Source organism: Prinia subflava, chromosome 10 (assembly GCF_021018805.1).
Source record: "Prinia subflava isolate CZ2003 ecotype Zambia chromosome 10, Cam_Psub_1.2, whole genome shotgun sequence".
Classification (NCBI taxonomy): Eukaryota; Metazoa; Chordata; class Aves; order Passeriformes; family Cisticolidae; genus Prinia; species Prinia subflava.
The window spans coordinates 18,881,401-18,907,883 of NC_086256.1; the positions used below are offsets into that span (position 1 = coordinate 18,881,401).

General features: G+C 39.7%; 2 protein-coding genes across 3 annotated transcripts in view; both read right to left on the minus strand.

Annotated features, from left to right (window-relative positions):
• GPR88 (G protein-coupled receptor 88) overlaps positions 1-21,623 on the minus strand; it is a 29,412-nt gene extending 7,789 nt beyond the window's left edge. Inside the window, exons 1-2 of the mRNA XM_063407615.1 lie at positions 17,914-21,623; positions 12,139-12,231 (exon numbers count right to left, since the gene is read on the minus strand). Of these exons, the coding sequence (XP_063263685.1) occupies positions 18,266-19,333 (1,068 nt within the window). The 5' untranslated portion in view covers positions 19,334-21,623 and the 3' untranslated portion in view covers positions 12,139-12,231; positions 17,914-18,265. The remainder of the gene's footprint in view (positions 1-12,138; positions 12,232-17,913) is intronic.
• A 780-nt stretch (positions 21,624-22,403) lies between these two features.
• CDC14A (cell division cycle 14A) overlaps positions 22,404-26,483 on the minus strand; it is a 44,619-nt gene continuing 40,539 nt past the window's right edge. For both annotated transcript variants that reach the window (XM_063407617.1, XM_063407616.1), the window contains exon 16: positions 22,404-24,208. In XM_063407617.1, the coding sequence (XP_063263687.1) occupies positions 24,179-24,208 (30 nt within the window). In that variant the 3' untranslated portion in view covers positions 22,404-24,178. The remainder of the gene's footprint in view (positions 24,209-26,483) is intronic.

Here is a 26,483-nt window from a genome sequence, read left to right on the forward strand (position 1 = left end):
GCTGGAGCTGCATTCCCATGGTCGCTGTCAGTATGGCGCGCTATGAAGGAATCTCTGCAGTGAGGTATTTTATTTAAAATTGCTGCTAAGGTTGCAAGTCCACCTGCTATAAAATGGGAAAGAAGAGAATTTAAGTTTGTATGTTTGTATGTTCGCACATACTTTTTTTTTTTTTCCCCAGGAAACCTTCTGTTTCTATACTAGAAGAGAGAAATTGACTGTGGTAATGAGTGAGGGGCTGGACTAAAACAGAGGCTCTTTGTATCTGCACTTTGTCTCATTTAGCCACACTTAAAGTTAGTGGACACTGTCATTTGCCTAATTAAAGTAGTAAGGAATGTTCATTACTCTGAAAATTCAGGTGTTTAACTTAGGCAAAGTTAATAGAGTTGAGGTACTCCAGAAAAGGGAGTAGAAAACACCAATAAATTAATCAGCAGCAGGTATCTTTCATGTTTTGGTGATCTACATCAAATATGTTGGCCTAGGTACAATATAAACACACATGTTCAATTCAGTACATCTATTATCCTCTGAATAAGCTGCAAGGGAGGAGAAGGTTTTTAAATCCTGTTACTGATAGGAATTGCTGTAATATCCTCATGATTATGAGGAAATGCTTTGAGATTACAGACTAAAAAAAGAAGACATAATAACAGAGCTACAAAGAAAAACAGCTTTAGGCCATATCCAGCTTCTAAATATTTTTTAAATGAGAAGTAACACACATTTTACCCCATTTCCTACATCCACAACCACTTCTATGCTTGGGGCATAGTGATCATGAAATTAAGAGTTCTCAGTATTTGGTGAAATCAGAAGGAACATCAATAAGACTTTTACATTGGACTTCCGGAGGGCAGACTTTGGCCCATTTAGGAGTCTTATTCAGAGAGTTCCTTGGGAAGCAGTCTGCAAAAACAAAGGAGTCCAGGAAAGGTGGGTGTGCTTTAAAACAGAGAGATCTTGAGGGCACAGGAACAGACTGTCCCTGTGTGCCGAAAGATGAGTCGACGAGGCAAACGTCTAGCCTGGATGGGCACCGAGGTTTTGAAGGAATTTAGGAATAAAAAGATGATGTATCATCTTTGGAAAGAGAGTCAGGCGTCTCAGGAAGTATTTAAGGGGGTTGCTAGGGCATGTAGGAAAAAAATTAGGGAGGCCAAAGCTCAGTTCCAACTTAATTTGGGAACTTTTATAAAGGATAATAAAATACATTTTTACAATTATGTTAATGGTAAAATGAAGTGTAAGACTAACCTTTGTTGTCTATTGGATGTGGGAGGGAACTTGGTAACTGCAGATGAGGAGAGGGCAGAGGTGCTTAACGCCTTCTTTGCCTCAGTCTTTAGTGGGAAGATGGCTTGTCCTCAGGACAAGTGTCCTGCTGGGCTGGTAGATGGTGTCAGGGAGCAGAATGGTCCCCCTGTAACCCAGGAGGAGGCAGTCAGAGAAATGCTGAGACCTTGGATATTCATGAATCTGTGGGCCCAGATGGGATCCAGCCCAGGGTGATGAACGAGCTGGTAGAGGAGCTTGTGAAGCCACTCTCTGTCATTTACCAACAGTCCTGGCTCACTGGTGAGGTTCTAGATGACTGAAAGCTGGCCAGTGTGATGGTCATTCACAAAAAGGGTTGGAAGGAGGATCCTGGTAATTACAGGCCAGTGAGCCTGACCTCAGTGCCTGATAAGATAAAGGAACAGTTTCTATTAAGGGTCATCATGCAGCACTTACAGGATGCCAGGCTATCAGACCCAGCCAGCACGGCTTTAGGTCGTGTTTGACCAGCCTGGTCTCCTTCCATGACCAGGTGACCCTCCTGGTGGATGCAGGAAAGGCTGTGGGTGTTTTTTCTGCTTGGACTTCAGCAAGGCCCTGGACACTGCCTCCCTCAGCACACTCCTGGCAAAGCTGCAGCCCAGGCTGGGACAGGAACTCTGTGCTGGCTCAGGAACTGCTGCATGGCCGGGCACAGAGAGTGGTGGGGAAGGTTCTGCGTCCAGCTGGGGGCCAGGCACCAGGGGTGTCCCTCAGGGGTCTGTGCTGGGGCCAGCTCTGTTCAGTATTTTCATGATGACATGTATATGATGAGGGGATTGAGTCTTTCATTAGTAAATTTGCAGATGACACCAAGCTGGGAATGTGTCAGTCTGCTGGAAGGGGAGAGGGCTCTGCAGAGAGACCTGGAATGGTTGGATGGATGGGCAGAGTCCAACAGGATGAAGTTTAATAAGTCCAAGTGCTGAGTCCTGCATTTTGGCCACAGTAACCCCTGCAATGTTACAGGCCGAGGACAGTGTGGCTGAACAGCTTTCTTGCAGTATCATCTCTTAAGTGCCTGCGCTCTCCTCTTTCAATTTCTTTTCAGCTATCAGTAAATTAAGAGTTATTTTGAAATTCTTCTTTCTCGTAATTAGTTTTTAATCTTTTTTTTGGTAGTGCAGCTTGACTATCTTTCTACTTAATTATGAAATCACCTGTGCCTTTATACACTAAAGGTATAAAGTGGGTGTGCAGCACACTCACTTCTCTTTTGCATATTTATTTTCTCTTCCCAGTTAATCAGAGGGTAACTTCAAAACTGCTTTTATTTTCTTTAAAGACTCTCTTCTACACTGACAGGTCTCACATTTCCTATCACCATAATTGCTCTTGGGACTTTTTCCAGTCCTCTCAAAATCACATGCTAAATGTTCTCATTTCCTTTCCAATATGCCTTTCCAAAAGTCAGTTTCTTACACTTTGAATTACAGCCAATCTCTCGTTCACTGTGCTGAACACCTCTCTTATGCCTTTGCAAACATTTCCTCACCAGTACCTGGAAAAAGTTAGCAATATCACCCAGATGACTGCATTTTCACAAGCCATTCATGGTTCCAGGCATTACTGAATGTAGCCTCTTTGCCCTGATAGTTAAAATTAGCAGAACTGTAAGATATTTTATAGCAGGCATATTTGCAGGCACTCAACCTCTTTACATGTCCTATAACTTCCAATACTAGCTAAATTCTCTAACTCCTTGCTTCCAAATACTTCCCTAATCTAGCCCTATATTACTTCTTAGTATTGTGTGCTCACACTATTATTCTTTTTCCACCTATTTCCTGCTCTGTCAGTCAGTTACTTCATTTGTACAAAATTAGTACAATTAATTAAGATTTCCTACTATTCTTTCTTTCTTTCAGTTATCCTGTTGGAATGTCCCCACCTACTTAGAAACATGGAAAAAAAATCTGAGATATTGAAACTGAAACTTCTTTGGGAGAATAAAGAAAAATAAAAAAATGGATAAAATGTGGTACTTGTGAAATGAAACAAAACAAGATAGGATTAAAAAAATACTCTTGATACTAAGTTCAGTGTAGGCTCTCAGCACATCACACAATCTCAAAACTGAAAAAAAAATTAGATGTTACTTCACAGGTCTGTATTTCTGGTTATTAGTTATGTAAAATACTAAAGTATATACATAACATCACTAGAGGGTATTAGTTCCAGTTAACTATGTAACAGAAGCTTCATACATGCTTAAATGTTTTGCTAAAAGAATCCTTACTGTCATTAAATAAGAATTGTAAATGGAGATATAAAAATGCAAGAAACCATCCCTTTAGTTGGTAGAGCATTCAGCAATGAACTCAGAGGCTCACAAGCTTCATGTAAAAAATCTCTGACAAACTTTTACTACAGCAATCACATCTTAATAGCTCTGAACATCTTTTGTACATATACTCTAGAGCAGACACTGTTTAATGAGAGTTTGAAATCTGTGGAAATACCCTTGTAAAAGTGAGGAAATGGAAATCCCCTTCGCATCCATTATTATTTCAAAATATTTTATATAAAATTAATATCATAGTCATGGATGGAGTTCAACGTTTAGGAATGTGGAAAAATCCTCTTGCATTCTGGATATTTTGTGAGGATCTGAAGCGGTCCTTATACTTCCACAATCTCCTGCTTGTAACTATTTTTTCTCAGGAAAAACTTAATCTCTATTGGTCCCTTCTTTAACTTATGTTGGAATAATTCTTGTATTTTGCAAGACTAGACTAGAACTGAAAGAAAAAGGAATGTACATGGTCAAAATAACTCCTGCTTCAAGCAAATGCTGCAGACAGACCAGGCACAGGGAGACAATTCCTCTGGCTTGTTATGAATTGGTTATGAACGTTCTTATCCTTTTCTTTAGCCCTCACCTGTGCTGGAGCAAGTTGCTTTTTGACATTCCTGCTGATAATAAAAATACTGCAGCTTAGAACTTCAGTACTGGTCAAACCTTACACTCAGAGAGAAAACAGAAGAAAAGCAAAAAAAAAAAAAAGAGTGAGGGGCAATGGGGAATCTGTCCTTCCCTCACACCGTGGGTCCTGGAAGGAAGGCTGCTGCTCCCAGGGAGGCAGCTCATGGCTGAGGAACTCTGGGGAAGCTGCATTCAGTCCTTGGGCTACCACATAAACTATCACAGCAGTATTAACAGTTGCAGCAGCAGATAAAAAGGAGGATGTGTGTCTTTCCACAAGCTGTCCCTTAATTGCAAATGCAGTAGCAGGCTTGAGTTTGAATGCCAAAGTGAGGCAAGCAGCAAAATGGTCTTTCAGCCTCAGCTCTCAGCCTGTGCTCCAGGCTGCCTTCCTCAGCCTGGGACACCGTACCTAAATTAGGGCAACTCACTCAGGGTGTGTCTGAAACACTGAGCCAGCACGGGGAATTTGTCATGTAACTGCCAATGGAATACAGCAGCACATATTTACAGATGATTGAAATAAATATAATTAATTTGGCACCTTCCAAGGATGTTAAACTAATTAATTTACCAGAAATTAATTTTTATGGCAGAAGAGTGATTTTCAAGTGACTATTGCAGTATAAATGTATTCATAATAATCATCTGAAATTCTGATATGCTCTTCAAATCAGTACGCTGTAAAATGCCATGTCAATAAAGAGCCTATTCAACATCCCATTAGAATGCTGTAAATTTCTAAAGCACTCCTGGTATTTCCAAGAAACAATCTCTATTGTAACAAATAATAGTTGATTTATTCAGAGCAATTAACAACTTCAAGAAATGTTAATGTTTTCAGGTACTGTCTGTGTCTTCTGCTAGAAGACTCACAAGGTTCTAGGCCTATTTCACAGACCTTGCTTGGACTTCCTGTGAACAGTCACCAGCCAAAATTTAACTATCCTGGTACTTTTAGCATTTTATAAACAGATGGCCCTTAAAATACACTGCTTTGATGAACCATTTTGTGAATAAATTCACATAAGGATAGTGAAGTAAAATAAGCAGTTTCAATGTGTGATAAGCAACTTAAAAATATGAATGTTTAGAACTCCTTTTTAAACACATTCGTAGATCCAAAGTACATTAAATTTATCAACTCATGCTATCTTCAGTTCACCTATGACACTAAATCAAAAAAGAGTCATGCTGGATTTCTTGCTGAGTGTGCCTATTTTATGGCTGTTGTTGCAATCCAAAATTAGTACTTCATTTAGTATCAGCACTTTCTTGAAAACAAATACAAAGTTGACAGTTATTTTTAAGAATGTGCTGCATCACACATTTAGAAAATACAAATAATGCCAGCAAACATGAAGGAGATGTACCTTATAGAGTGTCACAGGAAACAGAAATCTCACAGAACACAAAGATCTTCCTATCACTAATAGCTAGAATTTGGACCTGCTATTGTTTATTTAAAACATAGGGAAAACTCTGCTTCCTCTCACTATACATGTATTTTGCTCCATATACAACATGACCCTTGACTTATAATAGACATTAGAGAACTCCTTGGCTTCCATTCAGTTTAGCTATAACAGAGTGATCCTGCAGAAGGTTCAGCCAACATCCACACTACTTTAAAAGGATTTGACGCATCATCAGAAAAAAACCAAAATATGAGTTTCCTTGAATTCTAGGGGCAAACACTTGAATGGCAAAAAAGAAAAAAAAGAAAAGGACAGAAATGCTGTCAGGTCAGACAGTTCTGTTCCTTGTTGCTGAGGCAGCACAAAGCAAAACTCCCAGCTGTACAAGTACTGTATTAGCTCTGCCATATCTCTTAGAACTTTTGAAGGCTGAAACCTGCAGTCAGCTCTCTGAAGTCCAGAACCAAGTGCAAACTGCATGGTACAGTTCCCACTAAAGAAAAAAATGCATGATTCCTAAAGAAATTAATAAAAAAAATTAAAAATTAAAGCCAGTTTTTAATAAAGCAGCAGGAATGCATGGTTAACTAAGGCCAAGGCTCATGATCTGCCATGTCTGAATACAAGTTGGAGGAATGGCAGTACTCACTGGGTGGTGCTGCCCTTCCTGGGTAGTCTGCAGCATCTCTGAATTTGATACAAATGGGCAGAGCAGCAAGTAGGTGTTGTCTCTAAAAGGTGTTAACAGGAATGAGAGTTTTTCACATGTTGTTGATAGAAGGGAAAGATTTAGTAACTGGTTATAATTTCCTCTGAATTTTATTTCTAAATCCCACTTCTTCACCATTTTGGTGATGGAGGCCCTTACGTTTTCCATCTCTGGGGAAGCATCATTTTTCCCATTTAAATTCAAGTACGTCCTTCTAGTATACTAAGTACAGGAGTTAAAAAGGACTCTGGAATGACCAAATATACAATAAAGCAGGAGTTAGTAAATTCAGTGTATCTTGAAATGGGAGGAAGACGTAAAAAAAACTGCTGTGAAATTAATTCCTTTTTTTTCCCCTTATTTTTAAACAGACTGCCATGCTAAAAGTAACTGATTTATTGCTCATTGCTAACCTAAAAGATAGTTGTCTTTCTACTACTGGTTGTTCTAATAGCATTAGGTTTTTCAAATTTGCAATTTCACTGCCTAAATTAATATGTATCTACCTCTCTGCACACTTACTACAAACTTTTGAACTTCCTCCACTGTGCTCTCTGTCCACAGATCATTCCTTCTCTCTTTCCCCTCCTGAACGTGCTTTGACAAACTTCCTGTTTTCTTGACAGTGTTGACTATGTCCTTATCTCATTTTCAGTTCCAAGGTGGTGTCTTGCTCTCCCATTCCTTCTGATCCCATTTTCTCCTCTTTGTTCCTACTTCTTTGCTCAGTTTGTTTTCCTCCTTGTTCCTTAACACTGTCCTTGTAGCACTGCAGTTCTATGAATTTGTTTCATTGACCTTCATATGCTGTCTTGCAAATGTGTGAGCATTAAAATTCTGTAACTATATTTGGCTTTTATAGTCATCTTGCTCATCCTTTTTTTGCAGGATTTGCAGAAGTTCTGCAAGTGTCTTCCTAGCAACTACTAACCATGACGCTTTCCTAGAATTTCCAAAGTAGCTACATGCTCATCCATACCTCTTACCATCACATGAAGGACATACTGAACTCTGAAGGAACACTATGGTATTTTTTGTTACCTTCTGCCACAATAAAATCCTACTAAATCAGTTATTTTTTGCATCTTTTTCATGACAGATGCGCATTTGTGTCATTTATACAGCAATACCTCACCTCAAAGACAGCAACTATTGAACTCCTCTAAAAAAAAAGGACTCTGTTTCACAAAAGACCTTGGTTCAAACAGGGCCTGCAGCAGTGCAGACCCCTTCACTGCATAAGCAAAAGATACAAATGAAAAAGCCAGAGGCTGGCTTTACTACACATGCAAAGTTCTTTCTCCGACACGGTTCTATTTACTTTCAAATGTTGAGACTTGAAAGTAATTATAAATTAAGACCTCCCCAGACTTCCAAAGCTCCCAGATGTTTTTGTTTATTTGTTTTGTGTTTTAACAACTTTGACATTCTCCTTAGGAATTCTTGAGTTTAAACTGCCAACTTGTGCAGATTTCCAGATGTTTTTGTTTATTTTTTTTTGTGTTTTAATATCTTTGACATTTTTCTAAGGAGTTCTTAAGCTTAAGCTGCCTACTTGTGTTCAAATAGCAATTACTGGTTAGGTAAAGGCTTTAGTTTGCCTTACAATTCTAATAAAAACTATATTAATGTATTCTTGTCTGACTTTCATTTCTAATAAAAATACAAATGGATTAATACATATATTCGTTAACTACAAAATAATAAAAAGCAGAGACTAGAGAAACTGTCATATCATAGTGAAAATATATGTATATGAAGACACCTTAATGAGTCTTACAATAGCTACCCCAGATATATGCCTGAAGGAAATGTATACTTTGCTAGTGTAGGTCTCTTTACCTCTATCCTTAAAGTCATTAAAGGAAGGTTTACTGAGGGCTTCAGGGTGGATTATTTTCCCCTCTAGGTTGACAGACCAAATCAGACGAGTGTGTTGGTTTCCTGTAATTGCACTCATGTGGTATATAGCTTTTCTACTCCCATAAATAAAAATGTATACAAACAGAAATAACTGAGCATATGTTTAAAAATCACAAATATGTTTAAGTTATGTTAAGGCAATGATACATAAACTATTTCTCACAGCTTTATCCGTGTAGGCAATTTAAAGTCATTTTACATCTGCTTTCTTCTTCACATCAATATGCTTAAACTTAAGCCTGTTTGTGTTATAAAACCCAAAGGTAACTAATGGTATCAGCCTGTTCTATCCCTAATTCCACGCCAAAAATTCTGACCCTGTTTTTGCCGATATTTTTTGAATTCTAGAGGCATTTTAGACCAGATAACTCACACAGCTTCACCGTTTTCACCAGCAGCACATGATCCCTTTGGACCATAGTGCCACCTAGCTTCTCTTTTCCTGACCTCAGTAATTCCACGTGTGGAACACAGTTGGGTGATGTAGCAAAAGAAGGGCCAGGGAACAACCATTAATAGAATTGTCAAGTTAATTGACTATTTATCTAGACATAAAGCTGAATTCGGGGAGCCTGACAATAAACCCCTCTTTGATAATGTGTGACAAAAGCAGGTAAGGACAATAAACAGGTCTTATTGCTTCCCTTCAAAATGGGAAAATCAAGATCCTTACTGATGCTCTAGGCAAGCTAGCAATGTCTTTGGAAAAGCTCTGGCACCATACCAATACTAATACACACTTCACAGGACAGCAAGGACAACATGGCTAAATCCTCACATATTGCTGAAGGCGTTTGTCTCTTCTACAAAAATCTCTGCTTTCAAAGGAGCAAAATTTGAAGGACTTGGAATGTTCCTTGAGGTGCCTATAAAGGAAGAATGCTAGAAAAAAGTATCTTTCAAGATCTTCACATGATGTGGTGGGAGGGTAATGGACTTCCTTGCATATACATGGAATCTGAGATCCACTCAAAGATGCCCGGGTTTCATTTGCCTTTGCAATGTCTGCAGGACCTAACTCTACACAAGCATACCACAAATACAGTCCCTTTAATGAGGGTATAACTTCAGAACACGAGCTGCAGTGGTGGAACAGAAAAAGTCTTTTCCAGGTCTGCGTCTGACTCATGTCCTGGGCATCTTCTGGTGAGCCAGGTGTACACCAGATCCAACCCAGTTTGCTCAATCTTTCTCTAGTTCACTGCTGTGCTCGTTACTACCAGGAGGTGCAGATCTTTCCTGCTGTGTGCCAAGTCCCTCCACTGGCACCATTACATGAACTTCTTACGACTGAAATGCCAAGTACTTAATGCTGCTAATGCCTTTGAGGAAAACAGCTGAATCCTCACTTATTTCAGAAGGAATGTCAAGATCTTCCATTAAATTCTACGAATCAACTAAACTTCTTAAATGATCAGGGTATATTAAGGCCTTAATCCCTAAATAATTAACAAATTAATTGAGATTCCACGGCTCTTATTCCTTTCCACATAAACCACCTTAAGTATGCAAAGAGATGCGGATAATGCGCTACTGAACACGTAAAGGTGGCATAAATGTGCAGCTCTCAGAGAGATGCAGGAGTTGTGGCCTTTTGCAATGGGCTTGTATGAGGGAGAACAACTCAGATCAGTGTCTGGCCCCTGTAAACAGCAGCTGCAGCTCAGCAGCCTTCTCGTTCCCTTAGAGCCAAGAGACACAGCTGTCTGCACTGGGACAGCTTCCACCAGCCTCAGACACCCCTGAGCTATGGACAACCTTGGCATCACTGCATCTTTTTATGGACATTCTTGCCAAAAACTTGTCCATACACTATCTGAATAATTTTTATTATACAATTGGTACCTCTGCCAGCCTAAGGATGGCTGGCACATAAACAGCTTTGTACACTTCTGTTTGAACCCAAATATTGATGTCAAAATATTACCAAATACATACGACAGCAGTTCACCAACTTTGTTCTCAAAATCGATTAATAGAAAACAGCATTTCAGTATAGTACTGTGTAAGTGATGAGAATAAGAAACAAAAGAACACTTCAGTATTTCTATAGGTATCTCATTTATAGATATAAACCTGTATGGGCCATTCTTCCCTGATTAAGTTGATCGCAATTACTTTCAGATTACAGATAAGAATAACATATAATCAGCTATTTTATCCAGTAGGTTAACATAATATTTATAGTGATTATTTATTTAGATGTTACTAAATGAGACAATGTTTACAGTATTCTTCATTTTACACGTAGTGGGGTTTTATTCTGAATTACTTGCTCCACAAGTTGCGTTCACACAGATTCCTTAATATGCTTTTCCTAGAACCTTTTTTACATTTGGGAAGAGATTGTTTATACATTTGTATACTTATGAGAGAATATTTTTTCTTTTTAATTAAACTAAAATTGTCTCTGAAGTCTAAAAGAAAATGGGCCAACTGCATTAATAAAATCTGAAGAAGCTGCCAGATAATGACTTAATTTTTGTTTTCTCAGAGTTCTGCCATACAGTCTACAGAAAGCAGACCTGTTTTATCCTCTGGGAAGCCACACTCTCTCTGCCACCCACAACCTTGTGTGGTCTTCTGAACATGTGTCTCCTAGGAGTGCTGATCTCCAGACCAGCTTCTGACAGGACAGAGACCTTGGGAGGAGCAGCCACAACACCTGGGGCACCACGTGCTCTGCTGCAAAAGGGGATGGGCTCATCCACCACTCTGACACAGGCTGCCAAACAAACAAGACTTCTCTGAGCAATAACTCCGTTTTAAAAATATTCCTAAATTCCCAAACTCAGCCAAAGGGATGCTCATCAAGGGACATGAAATTCTGACAAGTTTTGTCTGTCTCAAATGAAATAAAGCCATAGTCCAAAAGGCTACATATTTTGTAATTACATACACATGTATGTACACGTAAGTACATAATTCTTGAATGTTAGTAACAAAATATCTTCCCCTCAACAGTCTCAAAAGGTATTTGTGTTTGGGCTGATACCAAGCATCGGACACTATCATCTCAAGGATTTTTTTAGCATAGTATGACTACATTGCAGAAGGGACTATAATTATAATCTTGACATTACCATAACGACCGTGGTTGCTATCAGGTGACAGGTATTATATAGATAATCAGTAGACAGCAATATTTAATGATGCATGAGATAAAAGAAAATTAATTCATGCCTTTAATTCAGCTCAGAGCCATCATTTGTTAAATCTGCATGTGACCTAATCCTGTTCATATGAACATAACAGTTACATTAAACAACAAAGAGCCAAGCAAGATATCTGCTGTGAAATTCAGAGAGCTTATATTTACTCTTTATATACAATGAATAATTTTTGTGTTTCTATTTATCTCTATTTTTAACACAATAGAGTTCTACTGCCTTGATTTCATTAGCATACAAAAAAAAAGAAAGCAAGCTTGTAGCCACAGTAAAAGGTATAAAAATGTCATTCTTGAAATCAAATAGAAGTAGTAGTGAGGCTGGCTATTTTTTTTCCATGTTGCAATCTACCAACTCTTTCATTTAATCTGTCCAAGAGAAATAATGCCACAAACTGAGAAAAACTAATCTAGAGGAAGGGGAGATGCTCTGTTGAATCAAAGAGGGACACTTATGCTAACTGAAGGAGCGAATATGACTGAACATTTCAAATCCTGCAAGATTTTATCACTACCTTTATAAAACAGGATTAATTGAAAGGGATCTTTTTATGGATAAGGACACTCCTGAAATGAAGCTGTTCCAGTATGTGTAGATGGCCATGGGTGACACAGAAGAGAAGACAGAGGAGTAAGTAATACTCAAACATAGATATGAAGAAGCACTACTCACATATCTTCACAATAGTTCTGGTTACCAACTCTGTTCAAACCTTGCTGCTCCTGTCTCCACAGCGACAACACTGCTACAGCCATCTCACTGAACCTTAGGATGGAAGATGCAAAGTTCATAGAGAATCACAGGAACAGTGTTCAATGAAATCGCATCAAACTCAGGGTCAGAGTTCCAGGCTGAGAAGAACCTGGCTATCTCAGCACTGTGCTACAGAGGCAAGGCAGAAAAAAGGGCTCAGAAGAAAACATAGAGGATATGGAACACACATGAAGCAAAGTAAGCACAATGTTTTATAAAAGTGACTATTTTTCAGTCATCATCTTTGTCTCTCAAGCTCTCCCTTTCACAGTTTTCCTCTGTTGCTAATGCTCACTTTGTTGCTTTGTGACTGACATTACACCTCCATCACATCTTCAGCTTCAGAACAGATCAGGAGGGATGCAGCTCTCGCCTGAAGCATAGCTGTGTTTTTAATTCTGCCCTGAGACTGTCACACAGCATGTGAAGACAGCCTAAACAAAAGGCATCTTTGGTTTGAAGTGAAGCTTTTCAATAACAGCAGCTCTGTTCCTGTTCTGTGTGCCTTGGCTATTGAACCACCAGAGCTGACTCTGTCCAGTAAGGATGAGATTTATTCTTCCTTCTTTTGTGTTTCTTTAGTAATTAATACTAATTATGCTTTTTGTCAGTTGTCAATTCTAGAGCAGCAGGAAAACATTGGAAGCAGGAGTGAATCTCACAGAAGTACAGAAAAAAGAGACATTTAAAGAATGCTGAAAAATTTTGGCAGAGGCACATTTTTATTATTCATTATTTCAACCCATTGTCTTACAAGAAGATAAGTTCAGCATGGTGAAGTCTAAGGTGCTACACAGCTCCCTTGATTGGCTTGAGCTCCCCTTCCAGCTGGCACTTTGCTTTCCTTCTGAACAACTCACAAAAGCTTGGCTCTAAACTGATAACAAGCCTGATGTGTGGGGTTGCAGGTTAGACATCCTAGTTTTCCCTGAACACCAGTTAACCTTCCTGGAGTGGTTATTATGCCTCTTCAGAAACCCAAAGCTTCAGCAAGAAAGCAGCCACAAGTGCTTTTTTCTTGGGATTGTTTCCAGTTCTTTATTTTCATGAATCTCCTTTCAGACTCGGTATAGGGCAGGCTGCACAGGGACCCCTACCATACTGAGCTCCTTGACAATAAACACACAAGGTGCCCATGCTCTTCAAGCAGAGCTGGTTTTCTGTAAGGTCATGTTTTCCATACCAAAAGAGATTATTAGATCACCATGGCTGGTGATCATCTAACAGATGTTATATCACCTAACAGACTGGTTTGAATACCTGCATAAATGTGCTTATTCTGTAATGATGTCACTTTTGTTAAGTTCCTATGATTGAACTCTTCAGCCAAAAAGGTTTTTTCTCCAGCCTTCAAACTATTTTTGGATTTTTTTTCATATTACCCTTTTTTTACACAGCCTTATTCAAATGCAAGTATCTGTAAATATAGATAAAAAATTTCTCCACTGCTCTGTGCAGTAAAAGCCCAAGTTCAATACCTACTCACTCCTTAAATAGAAATTTAAGTATGTGGGATTCGTCCATCACTTCTTTAGTCTTAGTTTACAATTATCTCCCAAAGCTTACCCTGCTCAAGCAGTTGTGCCCTGATCAGCAGAATCAAGAACTTTTCCCTTAGTGAAGAAAATTACAGAAGATACTGAAGAAAGGGAAAGAGAAGGAAAGAAAATAGACTATTACCCTGGTAAAATGATGACAGTGCATGGGAAGGATTGACATAAAAGAGAAAAAAAAGTAGCTTTCTTAGAACTTAAACAGTCACGAGAAAAGCTATTTTCGCTGCCATTTGAGAAAGGGACTTCTGAATTTAAAGAATATTCCAATAATTTAGTTATGTGATTTAAGATGAAATAGAAAGCTAAAGTATATGTTGTCACTTTTTTCTTTAATGAAATGCTACACTTAAATGTCTTCATTTGAAAATAATCTGTATGTGGGTTTTTTTAAAAATAGCATCAACTTGGTAGTTACAAAAAAAAGGTTCACAGTGTGCTTATGGCTGACTGAATCTGCAGGTTAGCTAAGATGTTATCTCTGCTTGTCAGTCCAGCACTGCTGCTGAATGCAGCCTCCACAAGACTGCTAATGCAACTCATACCATTTTTGATTTCACAGTTTAAAGAAAATTTAGTGGCATATGAAATGCTTTGTTAAAGGCAGAAATTGAGAATACAAGTGCATGCTTTTATTTATTAAGAAAAGCAGAGAATTCTATTTCCTCACATACAAAGAATCAAAGAATTTGAGATGGGTAATTTCATCATAATCCCGGGCCTCTTTTGGCTATCACATTTTTCTCAGTGTTGTTTCTCAGGATCAAAGTGCTAGTGCCCCTGTCCTGTGTTCTTCATCTCCCCTTGTCATAATTTCCCAGCTTTACCTTGCTGCCTGTACCTTTTTACACACCTTTTTTGAGATCAATGATTGCCCAGTTTTGGTGGAGACTCATATTGTTATAGCTACCTAATTCCACAAAGCATCTCTACAGCTTTTTATAACTATTTTGAATTAAGGGTGACTTCAAAAGACTGAATCCAAACCCTAACTTCAGGAACACCCTCTACAAGCAATTTTCACAAATAACCCAGGCCTCAGGGTGTTATTTTGAGGCATCACAATTTTACTTTCAAAAAGCAGGTCCCACTCGTATTTCTCCATGGGCAACCCACAATGTGAGTGGCAGATTTATTTGGGCCATAATACACCAAATGGCACTTTTCAAGCACATCAGAGCAACTGGCCACAATTCATCCAGACCATTACTAACTCCCACCTGGTCTTGTTTGCAGAAGCCCTGAGAAAAAAGCCAAGGAATAGGCAACTACCGCACAAGAGAAACGTGGCTGATATCACTGTATCACTACTGCATTGTAAATTCAATGCTTTAATGAGCTCTCACCTCCCATCTACAGCACACGAAGGCAGCTAAAACAGTCAGTGCCAGCCAATCGAGGAAGGGCAGCTCCAGGCCATGCTCAGACAACTTGCTTGGCACAACACCAGAGGAAAGGAGCAACTCAGTTTAAGGAAACTTCATTTGAATTGCTGACACGATTTTCCATCATCTTCATTTACACCTCTTGAAAGAGTGTTTGGTTGAGACATTTTAAAGGACAATCGGCAACTTATCCCTTGTGTCTGTTAATTAGTTGTTTGAGCATGACAGAAATTCACATTGAAGAAAAGTCACCATTAAACTACCAGAGGACACATATAAATCATCTGTAAATTAAAGCATAGAATGACAAAAACTAAGAATGAAATCCATTTCCTTAACCAAGAAGCAGCACCACAGAGCCAGGAGAACTTGAGCCAAGCCGAGCTTCCATTGCAATTTACCATGGAGTATTTACAATGGGGAAATGCAAACATTATGGCTGTAGAACAAGGCATACGGGACTTTTCAGAGCAGTAATTTCTCAGAAAATTGATCTTGAGATAAATACTCTTTCTTAATTACTTTAAATTAATCTTTTTTTCTGTGTAATGTTATTTAGGTCCCCTGAGTATATTACAACAGTCAAAAATTTACAGTCAGATGTAATTACATCAAACTTTCCAAGGGATTTCCAGTTGTTTTCTGGAATTGATGCATAGCATAAGGACAGCTGTCTAGAGTTTTGTACATCGTAGCATTTTTATACATGTCTGCATTTAAAACGTGGTCTATATAAAATACAGGCATTTCAGATTCAATTTGCATGCTATTTAACAAGGGAAGAAGCCCAGAAGTTCCAGTTATCTGATGGTCTGGACACTGAATTCTGAAACATGTTATTGCTTTAATTCCACACTAACGTGTTCCATAGCCAAAAACAGGGGAGAGGCATTGTCTAATTTTTTATTTCAGAGTTTGATTTTTTGCTTATGGGCTCAGTATTGAGCTTTACCAAGTGTCTCGAGTTCCTTTAGACATGGTGGGATGGCAATATGCATTCTTCTGTGGGTTCCAGCCCAAGGATTACTTTGCAGTTGAATAGGGTATTACCCTCAGGTGGCCCTTGGTTGAACTTTATTTTGGAAGTGAACCAGAATATTTTCCAATATTGGGATTGGTGAGGTTGAATCAGTTGTCCTTCTCCTCTTGCTACACAAAGACAGCTAAAGCACAGCCACTGTGATTAGGATGAGATATTACAACAAGGATATAGTGGCTCTGTCACTCTCCGAGATATGTGCACAGTGTTAATAAAATAAATCTTGCATATCTTATATGTTCAATGTTTCCTTGCTGGCCCTCCCCATCTTTCTGATGCCATCACTCAGAGGAACACTGTCTCCAAGATGAAGGAAGAAGCTTTCTGTAAGGCTCAGACTCAAGGAAATTTATTTTACTTTTTAACAGGTCCTTGCAAGTGGCTAAAGCTGTTTTGAAGATGTTCTTACATTTTCAGGATGTCAATTAAAAAAAAAAAACCAAAAAAAACCCCAAAAAAACCTTTTGAGGCCTTCAATCTTTGTGTTTTTCAAACCCTGACCTTAATAAGTATCTCTTCTGTGATGACAGAGATTTTTGTTTAATGCAGGGAAACAAAATATTGGTATGGGGCTTTTAGATACCTTATTGTATCACAGATATCTAACAGGTCTCAGTCTTGGGAAAAATACTATTCACTTTCTCTTAAAGCATTTTCTGTGGAAACTCAAACTCTATCAGGTAAAGCAAGGAAAGTGTGGGGGGCATTATGAAATATGGCTGAAGGGCCTTTTATGCTATTACCTATCATGCATGTCTTTTCCTTGTTATTAAAATCATTAAAATCATTAAAATAGCCTCATGGGAGCTCTAAGTTTGTGTCACCCAATGCAACAAACTCTTGTGACAGTTTCCTATGTTCCCATGAGTGCCTTCGCTTCTAGAGACAGCACAATTTAGGTGACACTGCTGGTAGATGCCCACGGATTCAGAAAACAACTACCTTCTTCCAGAAGTTTGTGCCAAAAGGCAAACACAGCACTAAGTATCATCACCATGAGAACAGCAGCAACTGTGTTGGAAAAGAAGGAGGAAGTCAAGCAACAGAAGGAAATACAAGGATTTTAAGACCATTCCTGGGAGGAATGGGCCTGCGGCACTCACCACCGCAGTTTTGGTGTGAGGAGCTGTCCCCTTTCCAAATGCCACACAGAATCTGTTATTTTGTATCTGGCAGAGGCTGTGAAATCATACTTCTGTGATAATATATTTAAGAGAAACACAACAAACTGGTAACTGACAGGTGACAAGCTTAGATGGACAACACCAGTCTTCATATTGCATTCATCGAGTGCCCACGGGAAGAGGCCTTTGTTAAAGAAGGCCTTTGAAGAGCATTCAAAACAAAATATCCAAACCAGATCACTACAAAGGTGCGCACGTTTTTGTTTTTAACAGTTTCCACAGCTGGCACATCCTGATATTTGCCAGAGAAAGCTGAAGGAGGGTCTTGCATGGAGCACAGAGATCAGATATACCGGGGGAGAGGGAGCAGCTCCCGGTGTCTGTGTGCGTGTGTAATGAGACACCTGCCAGTTCTTCACAAGCGAACCTTGTGTTCAGGGAGCTCACTTCAAAGAACTACTTTAAATGCTGCAAGAATTACATCGATTGTATAAAAACAAACTTGCATATGTCTCAGAAAGAGCTGTCTAGGTGCCTGTCTCATACTGAAATCTTTAGAGCATAACAACAGTTACGTGCGTTGCCATATTTACCGCTTATCCCAGATTCCTAAATCCTCGGCTTTGGCTGGAGTCCTGGCCGGCTCCCGGGGGCGGGCAGCAGCCGTGCGGGGAGCGGGGCTGAGGGGCGGCGGGAGATCCCGCCCCGGTGTCCGTCCCGCGCCCTCGGGACAGCCCCCGGCGCCGCCCGGCCGCGCGGTGGAAGAGGGAGCGGGCAAGAAGTGCGTGGGTCACAAAGGAGCAACAGGCGATTGTGTAGAGGAGGAAGCGCTACCGGGCGCGGGCCGGGGCGGCTCGGCTGCCCGACGGGCGGTGGCGGCCGGCGGGGCGGCGCAGCGGAGCGGCCTGAGGGGCCGCGCCCGTTCCCGCGCGCTGCCCCGGCCCCTCAGCGCGGCGCGGCCGCGGCGCTGGCGCCGCTCCCCGTGCCCCGGCGCCGCGGCAGCTGCGGGCAGGGCGGGGCGCCGGCGGCGCCCGCAGCGGCGGCGGGGCGCGGGGCGGCGGCCGGGCCCTCGCCGCGGGGCAGGACGGAGCGGGCCGCCCGGCGGAACTCCTCGCTGCGCCACGTGTAGAGCAGCGGGTTGAGGGCCGAGAGCGAGCAGAGCAGCAGCCAGCTGGCGGCCTGCAGCGCCGGCGGCGCCGGGCGCAGGAAGAAGCCCAGGAGGCTCACCCAGACCAGGGGCTGGGTGCCCAGCAGGAACACGCAGCAGAGCAGCAGGACGGAGACGCTGCTGAGGCGGCGCTGGGCGCGGCGAGGCGGCGGCGGCGCGGCGGGGAAGGGCAGCTGGTGCAGCAGGTGGAAGTTGAGGACGCTGACCCGCTTGGCGCTGCCCCGCACCCGCCGCACGATGCCGAGGTAGCAGTGGAGCAGCAGCGCGGTCTGGCCCAGCACGGCCAGGGCGAGGAGCAGGGCGGTGTAGCGAGAGCTGCCGTCCGACTGGGCAGAGCCCAGGGTCCAGAGGCCGGGCAGCAGCGGGACCGGGAGCAGGGCGAGGGCCCAGGAGAGCCCGATCATGCAGCCCGTGTGTCTCCGCTGGTAGAGGGCCTGGTACACGCTGGGCAGCTTGGTGATGAGCACGTACCTGTTGAAAGCCACCAGCAGGTGCGAGGCCAGGGAGACGGTGAGGCCGAGGCCCAGGAGCCCCCCTCGGAGCAGCCGGTACTCCGCCGAGCGCAGGGAGGAGGAATTGGGGGGCAGCAGCCCCAGCACAGCCTCCTGGGGCATCCACAGCGCGCACACGCTCAGGTCTGCCGCACAGCCGTTCACGATGAAGGCATTGCTAGTTGTCTGCAGCTTCTTGAAGGAGAAGACTAAATAGATGACCATCACATTGGATAAAGTCCCTGAGATAGCTAAGACTGCATAGAGCAGCGACACAAAGATGCGGGTCCCGGAGGAGTCCTCCCAGAGCAGCAGCAGAGGCGAGCTAGCACTCCAGGAAGAGGCGTTGGGCATCTCGCTGAATGCAGCTCAGTTTTGACTTTGCCCTGTAAATCCCATCCTTGTCGGTGTCAGGAATTCTGCTGCAGGAGTCCTCACCAAGCACACAGGAGGCTGTGAAGCTGAGGGACTCTAAGGCAGGTTTCAGTCATACAAGCTGTGAGATCCAGAAAATGCTGTTTGCAGTAATGATCCAAAAACCAGCAGTGTCCAAGGCAGGTAGGCAGCAAGAGTCCACAGACTGTAGCTGGTGAAGGTTGGTCCATAGGGAGGCAAATGGCTGTTGGCAGAGCAGAGCACGACTGAGGTTTCTGTAGCTGTGAAAACAGCAAAAGCAGCAGCACCTTGCAATCGGCAGCAGAAACGGCAGCAACTGATACAAAGCTTTGCAGTTTCTCCTGTGCCACAGTACGTACACTGTATATCATTCCAGGAAGATTCAGCCCTTCCACTCTTCATGAATTATTCAGCAGATTTTCAACTTGTTAAATGAAGGAAGAAAAAAAAAAAAAAGCCAAAACCTATCATGCTCCAGAAATACGCCAACTACACAGTCTGACTCTTCTCCCTGCCTTACCAGTCTTCTGGGTCTAACCCATTTACAAAACTTTCATTTGAAGCAAAGTTTTAAACCAGAACCAGACCCTTCTGTCTGAAATTCAGTCCATAAACTGTAGAAATTCCTCTGCTGGATACTCACTTTTTAACAGATTTTTTTTTGATCTTATTTTTGTTAAAAGAAAGCTCAGTATGCTTCTGCAATTTTAGTTAATTTTAGAACTGGTCTATAATAACAATATACTTTCCAAATTAAATCTTTCAAACACAATAGATACAATCCTTGTAAGATAGTACTTATTTGAGGAAGCTGGTTCTCAATCTGAACATTTTACATCTCTTCAAAAACCTCAGCCTGTCTCAATTCACAGGAAATCCTGCATTGCCACCCTGCCAGAGGTGAACACTGGTGATGGTGAGCACACAGATAACACAGAATTGGTGTAGTATTTGAATCGGTCTCACCCCAAAATTAGTTCCTGGAGAGATGAATAACAGCTCCTGAGGTGGCCTAAAAACTGATTGAAGAGTAGGCATTAACAATCCATTGCCAGACAGAGAATGATTAATTAGTCATGGGATTCTCCCAGGAACTCTACCTTGCTTTACTCAAACAGGGACAAAATGGTAACTGTCCGTAACCTGGACAAGACTTAGTAAGAAACTCAGTAAGAGAACTTATATTTATTTGGTAAGCTTTTGAGATACGGAACGCTGGGTAATTTTGTGATAAGCTTAAGAAAGGAGCTACCTGCTTTTGCAGGTAGGTTAGATATAGGCTACCAAAGCAAGCAATTGCAGCTCGTAAGGTATTATCTGTACCAGAGACCTTCATAAGGCATTTTTACATATTGTTAATTCCTGATGCTAACAAATGGCAATACCAAAATAATATATTAGGAGGTATAGTTGCAGGACACATCTTTTCAAGTTAAAAAAGCTAACTTGTGTGGGTTAATGGATGTTGCAATACAGCACATCTTTTATTTGACAAAAAGGTTCATGTTAACAATTGACAGAAATATTGATCCATAGGTGGATTTGTTACAAACATGAATATCTATGTTCACTTTTAATTAATTAGATGGCTCATGTGCTTAAGGTTAAAGACATACCTCAGTGATTTACTTGATCAGGCCCTTAATTACCATATTTTTTTGCCTGCTGCACTTTACAGTGTAGATCTAATCAAGTGTCAAACCTTTTGAGGCCTTTCATTGTTTAGCTGTCAGTAAAGAAGAGTTATTATAGAAACTAAAATCCTCCTCTTTCTGCAGTACTGTAATTGAAAAATAGTCTCTGAATTTGTAACAAGAAATACCTCCCTAACTGAAAAGCTTCATAAAGCATACTTTAGAAGAGAGGGTGATGATCAGCTGTTTCATAAGATGTTAGCCATAGAATAATATGCCCAGTAGAGACCTTTGGATTTATTTAATCCATCCACTCATGTTTTTAGACATCTTGTGTGCTACAGCTTTTTCTCCCAGAACCAGATATATTCATATTTGAAGGAACAGAAATGGTAAAGTTCAAGGACAAGTGAACACTGGATATGAAATGAATTTCAGGCTGTTTCTTAAAAGCGTCAAAGTTCTGGAAGACCTTCCTGACCTTTTATGGTTCCATTTTTTTTTTGTTAAGAGGTTGATTGTTGCAGAATACTAACTTATTTATGAATAAATAAAAAAAGTTGTACATAAGCTGGTATTTATGTGTTTCATCTAATAAATCAATAAAAGTCTAGAAAAAGGCCAAGGGAGAAGTTGATTCCTATGTACTAGAAACCTTCTAATTAGCTGTCCTTCCTCTATATTATTTATTTTGCACATCCAAATCACCATCTATTATTCACCCAAATGCAGTGGCAGAAGCCTTTTATCTTTTTAGATCAGACTGTCACCAGAATTTTGGGGCAACTTGGAAAGCATCTGCTCTGTTCCCAGCTTTCCCATTCCTTCAGAGTGGCTGTGACACACTGTCCACATCTAGTGCAAGAGAGGCTGATGGCAATATTAAGCACTAATAAATAACCATGTAATGCAACAAATTTGCTTAAAAACAGCAACAGACTTAAATGTTAGAACCATTTGTGACTAGTTTTAAATTGAAGGATGGACAAAAAGCTAAAGAAAGCTAAGTCGTTTGGATTCTTATGCACAAAGAACCTGCTGTTGGTGGGACCTGTTGCACATGCAAAAAAGTCAAGGTATCTTATGCCTGTAACAAGGGGCCTCACCCAGGAAGGATTCCTCAGTCCAGACTCAGCTTTGAAATTACTGTATTTTGAAACATAACCCCATCACCATGTTGATTAAATACCTGGCATTATACAAAGCAAATACAAGAAGGTTGAGAGAGATTGTTAAAGAAGATTAGATTGTCATGCTAATGGCGTTTTGCAATGTCATCCTACTTTAGTGTAGATTACATGGTTTACAGGAAATAAGGTGATTTTGAAGAGTTATCTTCGATTAGAGATCAAGTCATCAAAAGATCTAACAAAAAAACCAAGAAACAAGGAAGCTGGCTTATACAGGCATTTTATTATCAATTAGCTGCATGTATATTTATATATCTACATTTCAAAATTAATCAGTATTTTAATTAAGGAAAACTATTTATAACAAAGTACATGAGAAAATTCTTTGAGAGGTAGAATTCCCTTACCATTAATCTACAATTCATATACAGTATATTGTATATATATGCACACACATATGCTACTTTGTATGTGTATATGTTACATATACACAGTTGCAAAAATGTACATTATTGCATGTAAATTTTATTCAGTGATTTTGATTTTTACAGCTGCTCTCAGTATCGCTTTTTAACACTTTCAGTACAACTTTCCATAGCAATTTGTGATCTAATTCTTTTAAAAAATGATGTAGCACTTAACTTTCAGTTGTAAAGCAAATGCAGGGTGTTCACAGGTCTTCCCGAACAACTGACAATCCAACTTTTATTTTCAAGTTTCTGCAGATATTGGAAAAACAAACAGGTAACGAATCTGTTTTGGTTTTGTCTTGTACAGGAGGGGCAAATCAAATCCTCACAGCTGCTTATATTCTTTTCCTTACCATGCACTGGTAAGTTCTGAACATTTTCCACATGATCTTTAGAGCCTCCCTGTAACACCATTTCATCCTAAGCCTCGTTCCTGATCACATCTGTCTGACCTGTACTTCCACAGAGTAAAGAGAATTTTTACTGTGACAAAAGCCTTCAACAATACAGGAAGCTACCTCAGCCATATGCTTAACAACAAATGTAAAGGTTTACAAAGCATCCAACTGACAGATAAAAATTTAATTTATGTCCAACATTTACTGTGTGTTGCTAAGGAAACTGTACACATACTGCCAAATGTAGGTTAAAAGCCTGCAAGTATGCAGTGCCACCTAATTCACTGTACATTTGTACCAACTTCAGTTTGGTCTGCCTTCATTTTTGCAGCATATATTGCATAGCAAAAGTTAACATTCTACACAGAAAACAAAAATCCTTTAAGACAAATTGAAAGAGTGTTAATTGTACAACTGAGTCACCACATAAATTACTTTTTTTTTTTTTTGCAGTAGAAGACGTAATTACATCACATCTCAACAACTATTTTCCCTTTCTTTTTCTTTCATAGTGTTTCCTTAAGAAACATTAGCAGCCAGAAGTGGAAAGCAGACTATGTATCGAGTGCTTTTAGTAGAGACTGTAATAACAAATCTCTCACTAGTAAGACTTCCATCAAATTACCAGAAGACCAATTAGTAAAAAAGTAAATTACATTAGGCTCTAAGCAATAATGATGGACCCATAAAACAAACAAAATCTCTTGTCCATAAAAAAATGTATATCTTTGATAAACATGTACAAATTCTTTAAAATACACATTTCTGTAGCAAAGTAGACACTAAATTAAAATATATTCTAGTTTTTACATAATTTTTATATATAGCTTACCAAAATATTCTCTTAATACATATTTTAACACTGTACACAAGTTAATAAATGTCTTAATGAAATTCATTAGAAATATATTCAAGCTGTCTCAGCATAAAAAATTTAAATTTGTATATAATATGGGTAGTAACTTCCATAAATTCAACTTCAGTGCATCTCCAGTAGTCATTAACAATAAATTTCTGCCTGTTAAGAAGTATCCTCTTGGTGTTAAGGTTTTGATACATCTTTCATTGAAGGTTCCTCCTTTTAATGAGCAGCTTTTTTTCTTCAGTTCTTCTCCACCATGAAGGACGTCGATTTGAAGAGTTCAGCAGGTTTCACCAAAGCAGCAAGGCTTTAGTACTGAACATACTCAGACTGAAGGGACTGTGCAGAGAAGAAAAACTGATTAAAACTCACTGGAGAGGTTTTATTTATATATAACATGTATTTTTCACTTAAAGATTAGAGGAAGGACAGAAAGGAGAAAAATAACAAGAGTTGGAGGGGGACCTGAATCTCTACATAGGTAAAGATCAGTAAAATAGAAGAAATTATAATCTGAGTAAAGCCCATCAACTTTCCTGTATCTACACTTACTTTTCCAAACCAGTTTCCTGAGATTCCTAAAGAAAATCTTACAAGTCCTTTCAAATACCACTGCTACTGTAATTCAATTGTTTCCATTTATCCTGAATGAGAATCGAACTGCTACTGTAAAAGTCAACTTACTTTAGCTGTTGATTCAGATAATGTTATAGGAAACACGTGATGTAGCTCACTGAGGAAAGAAGCTACATCAGTAATTACAGACAGACCCTCACCATCTTCTCTTCCATTTTCCCACTATTCCTAACAAGCTATTTTAAAAAATACTCTTTGGCACCCACAGTGAAACCTCTTAGTAGAAGTGCATAATACATTTATATATACTTTTAGTTATACAGTTATAGCTCTAATTAATATCACACAACTACTTGCCCCCTATATTTTAAGTCTCAGTGTGTATTTTCAAAGTTGTCTTTTAAATGCATTTTCACGTCTCGAAGATTTGAGACCATCTGGATATTCTTCCTTAGGTAGAAAAAGTGCTGTCAGCATAGAGATTTGAATACCACTGACTAAAAAAGGTCTGGTTTTAGTAAGAGGAAGGCAGAAGGAATAGCCCTTCATTAATGAGCACTTGAAACTTCTCCTCTCTTAATGATCCTCAAAGGCTTCTCATTTTCAGAAGTGTATTTTAACAACTGGAAAGATGGTTACACTTAATTAGTGCAGTATTTGAAATGGATCCATCAAAACTGAATCCTGAGTAAAGCTGACTCCAAAACTTCAAAACAAACACTTCAAAAAGGCATGAAATGTAGTTATATACTGCCCTATGTTAGACTGCTTTAAGCTTGGACAGGTGAAAGATGATCAGAAAGCACTGTACACTCTTAAAACCAGCAAGTGTTAGTTACAAAGAACTGAGAACACTAGCCCTTGACTCAGCAGCCAGCAACAACCAGGAATTCTACATCATGAGTTCAATTAACAAAATCAACTATAAATTTAGGATTCTGAAGTTTGAACTGTAGTTCTAAAAATTGTTAGTAATTTGCAGTTACAAAGTTACAAAAATATGGGGAAAAAAATCAAGAAAACATAGAAAAAAGCCCCCAAATATCCAGCAGCATATATTGTTTGGAAACAGGATAGCATATTTTGGTAATTTGTTACCAATGGGCAGGTAGAGTTTATTTACTTTCAAATGGAGAAATATGTTTTTCAGTGTTCCCATACTCATCATAACTCTACTTTAAATCTCTATGATGTCTTCCTAATGTCTCAAAGTCTTTTCTGAATAAAGGGTAATAGTTAAATCTAAACAGCACTTTTTTTCAGATTAATCTATGTGTCTTCACATAAATTTCTATCACTAAAAACATGGTGATAGTTGTAGCAACTGAGCTATTGTAAAGTACACAGACTCGCATTGGATTTTGAAAAATTTAAATATAGCAGGAGAGGCTTGTTTTGATTTTTTTTTTGTGTTTTCAGAGAAGTAATTTGCACTCTTAAATCTCTTCACATGTCTGAAGAGATTGACTGTAAAGTTTCAAAGCCTGTAATTGTGGGGGTTTTTTTCTTTCTTCTTTTCAATCTTTTGAGGAGTTTTCTATTTTAAAATTTACATTTGCCATGACTCAAATATGGCCTATGCTTCTGAAATCTTTATTAAAAACAAAAAACCCCAATCCATTTTCACAAGTAATTTGCTGAATTTAACAGAATCTTCTGTAATACAGAGTTACAAATAGAAGAAAAAAAAGCCAAAGAAAACTGACTGCTGAATTGCAAAGATGAGAGCATAAATCAGTTAATGGAGAAGAATCTCAGTGTGTTTTCCTACAGTGGACTCATGCCGTGTCAAGCTTGCCATTTTATACCCAAGTAACAGACATTCAAACTAAGAATTAGAGTTTCACTGCAGTTAAGGATATCTAATGAAGTTTATGCTCTTAGATCACTTTCATGTTTCTTCTTCAAGAGGAGGCACAGAAAGCCTCCTGGAAGAGAAAATAAGCACCAGATCCTCTGAGGTACTAGAACTGTATTTGCAGACGTGTGACTGCAGGACCAAGTCACCCTGAATTTGAATTCTGTTTCAAGACACAAT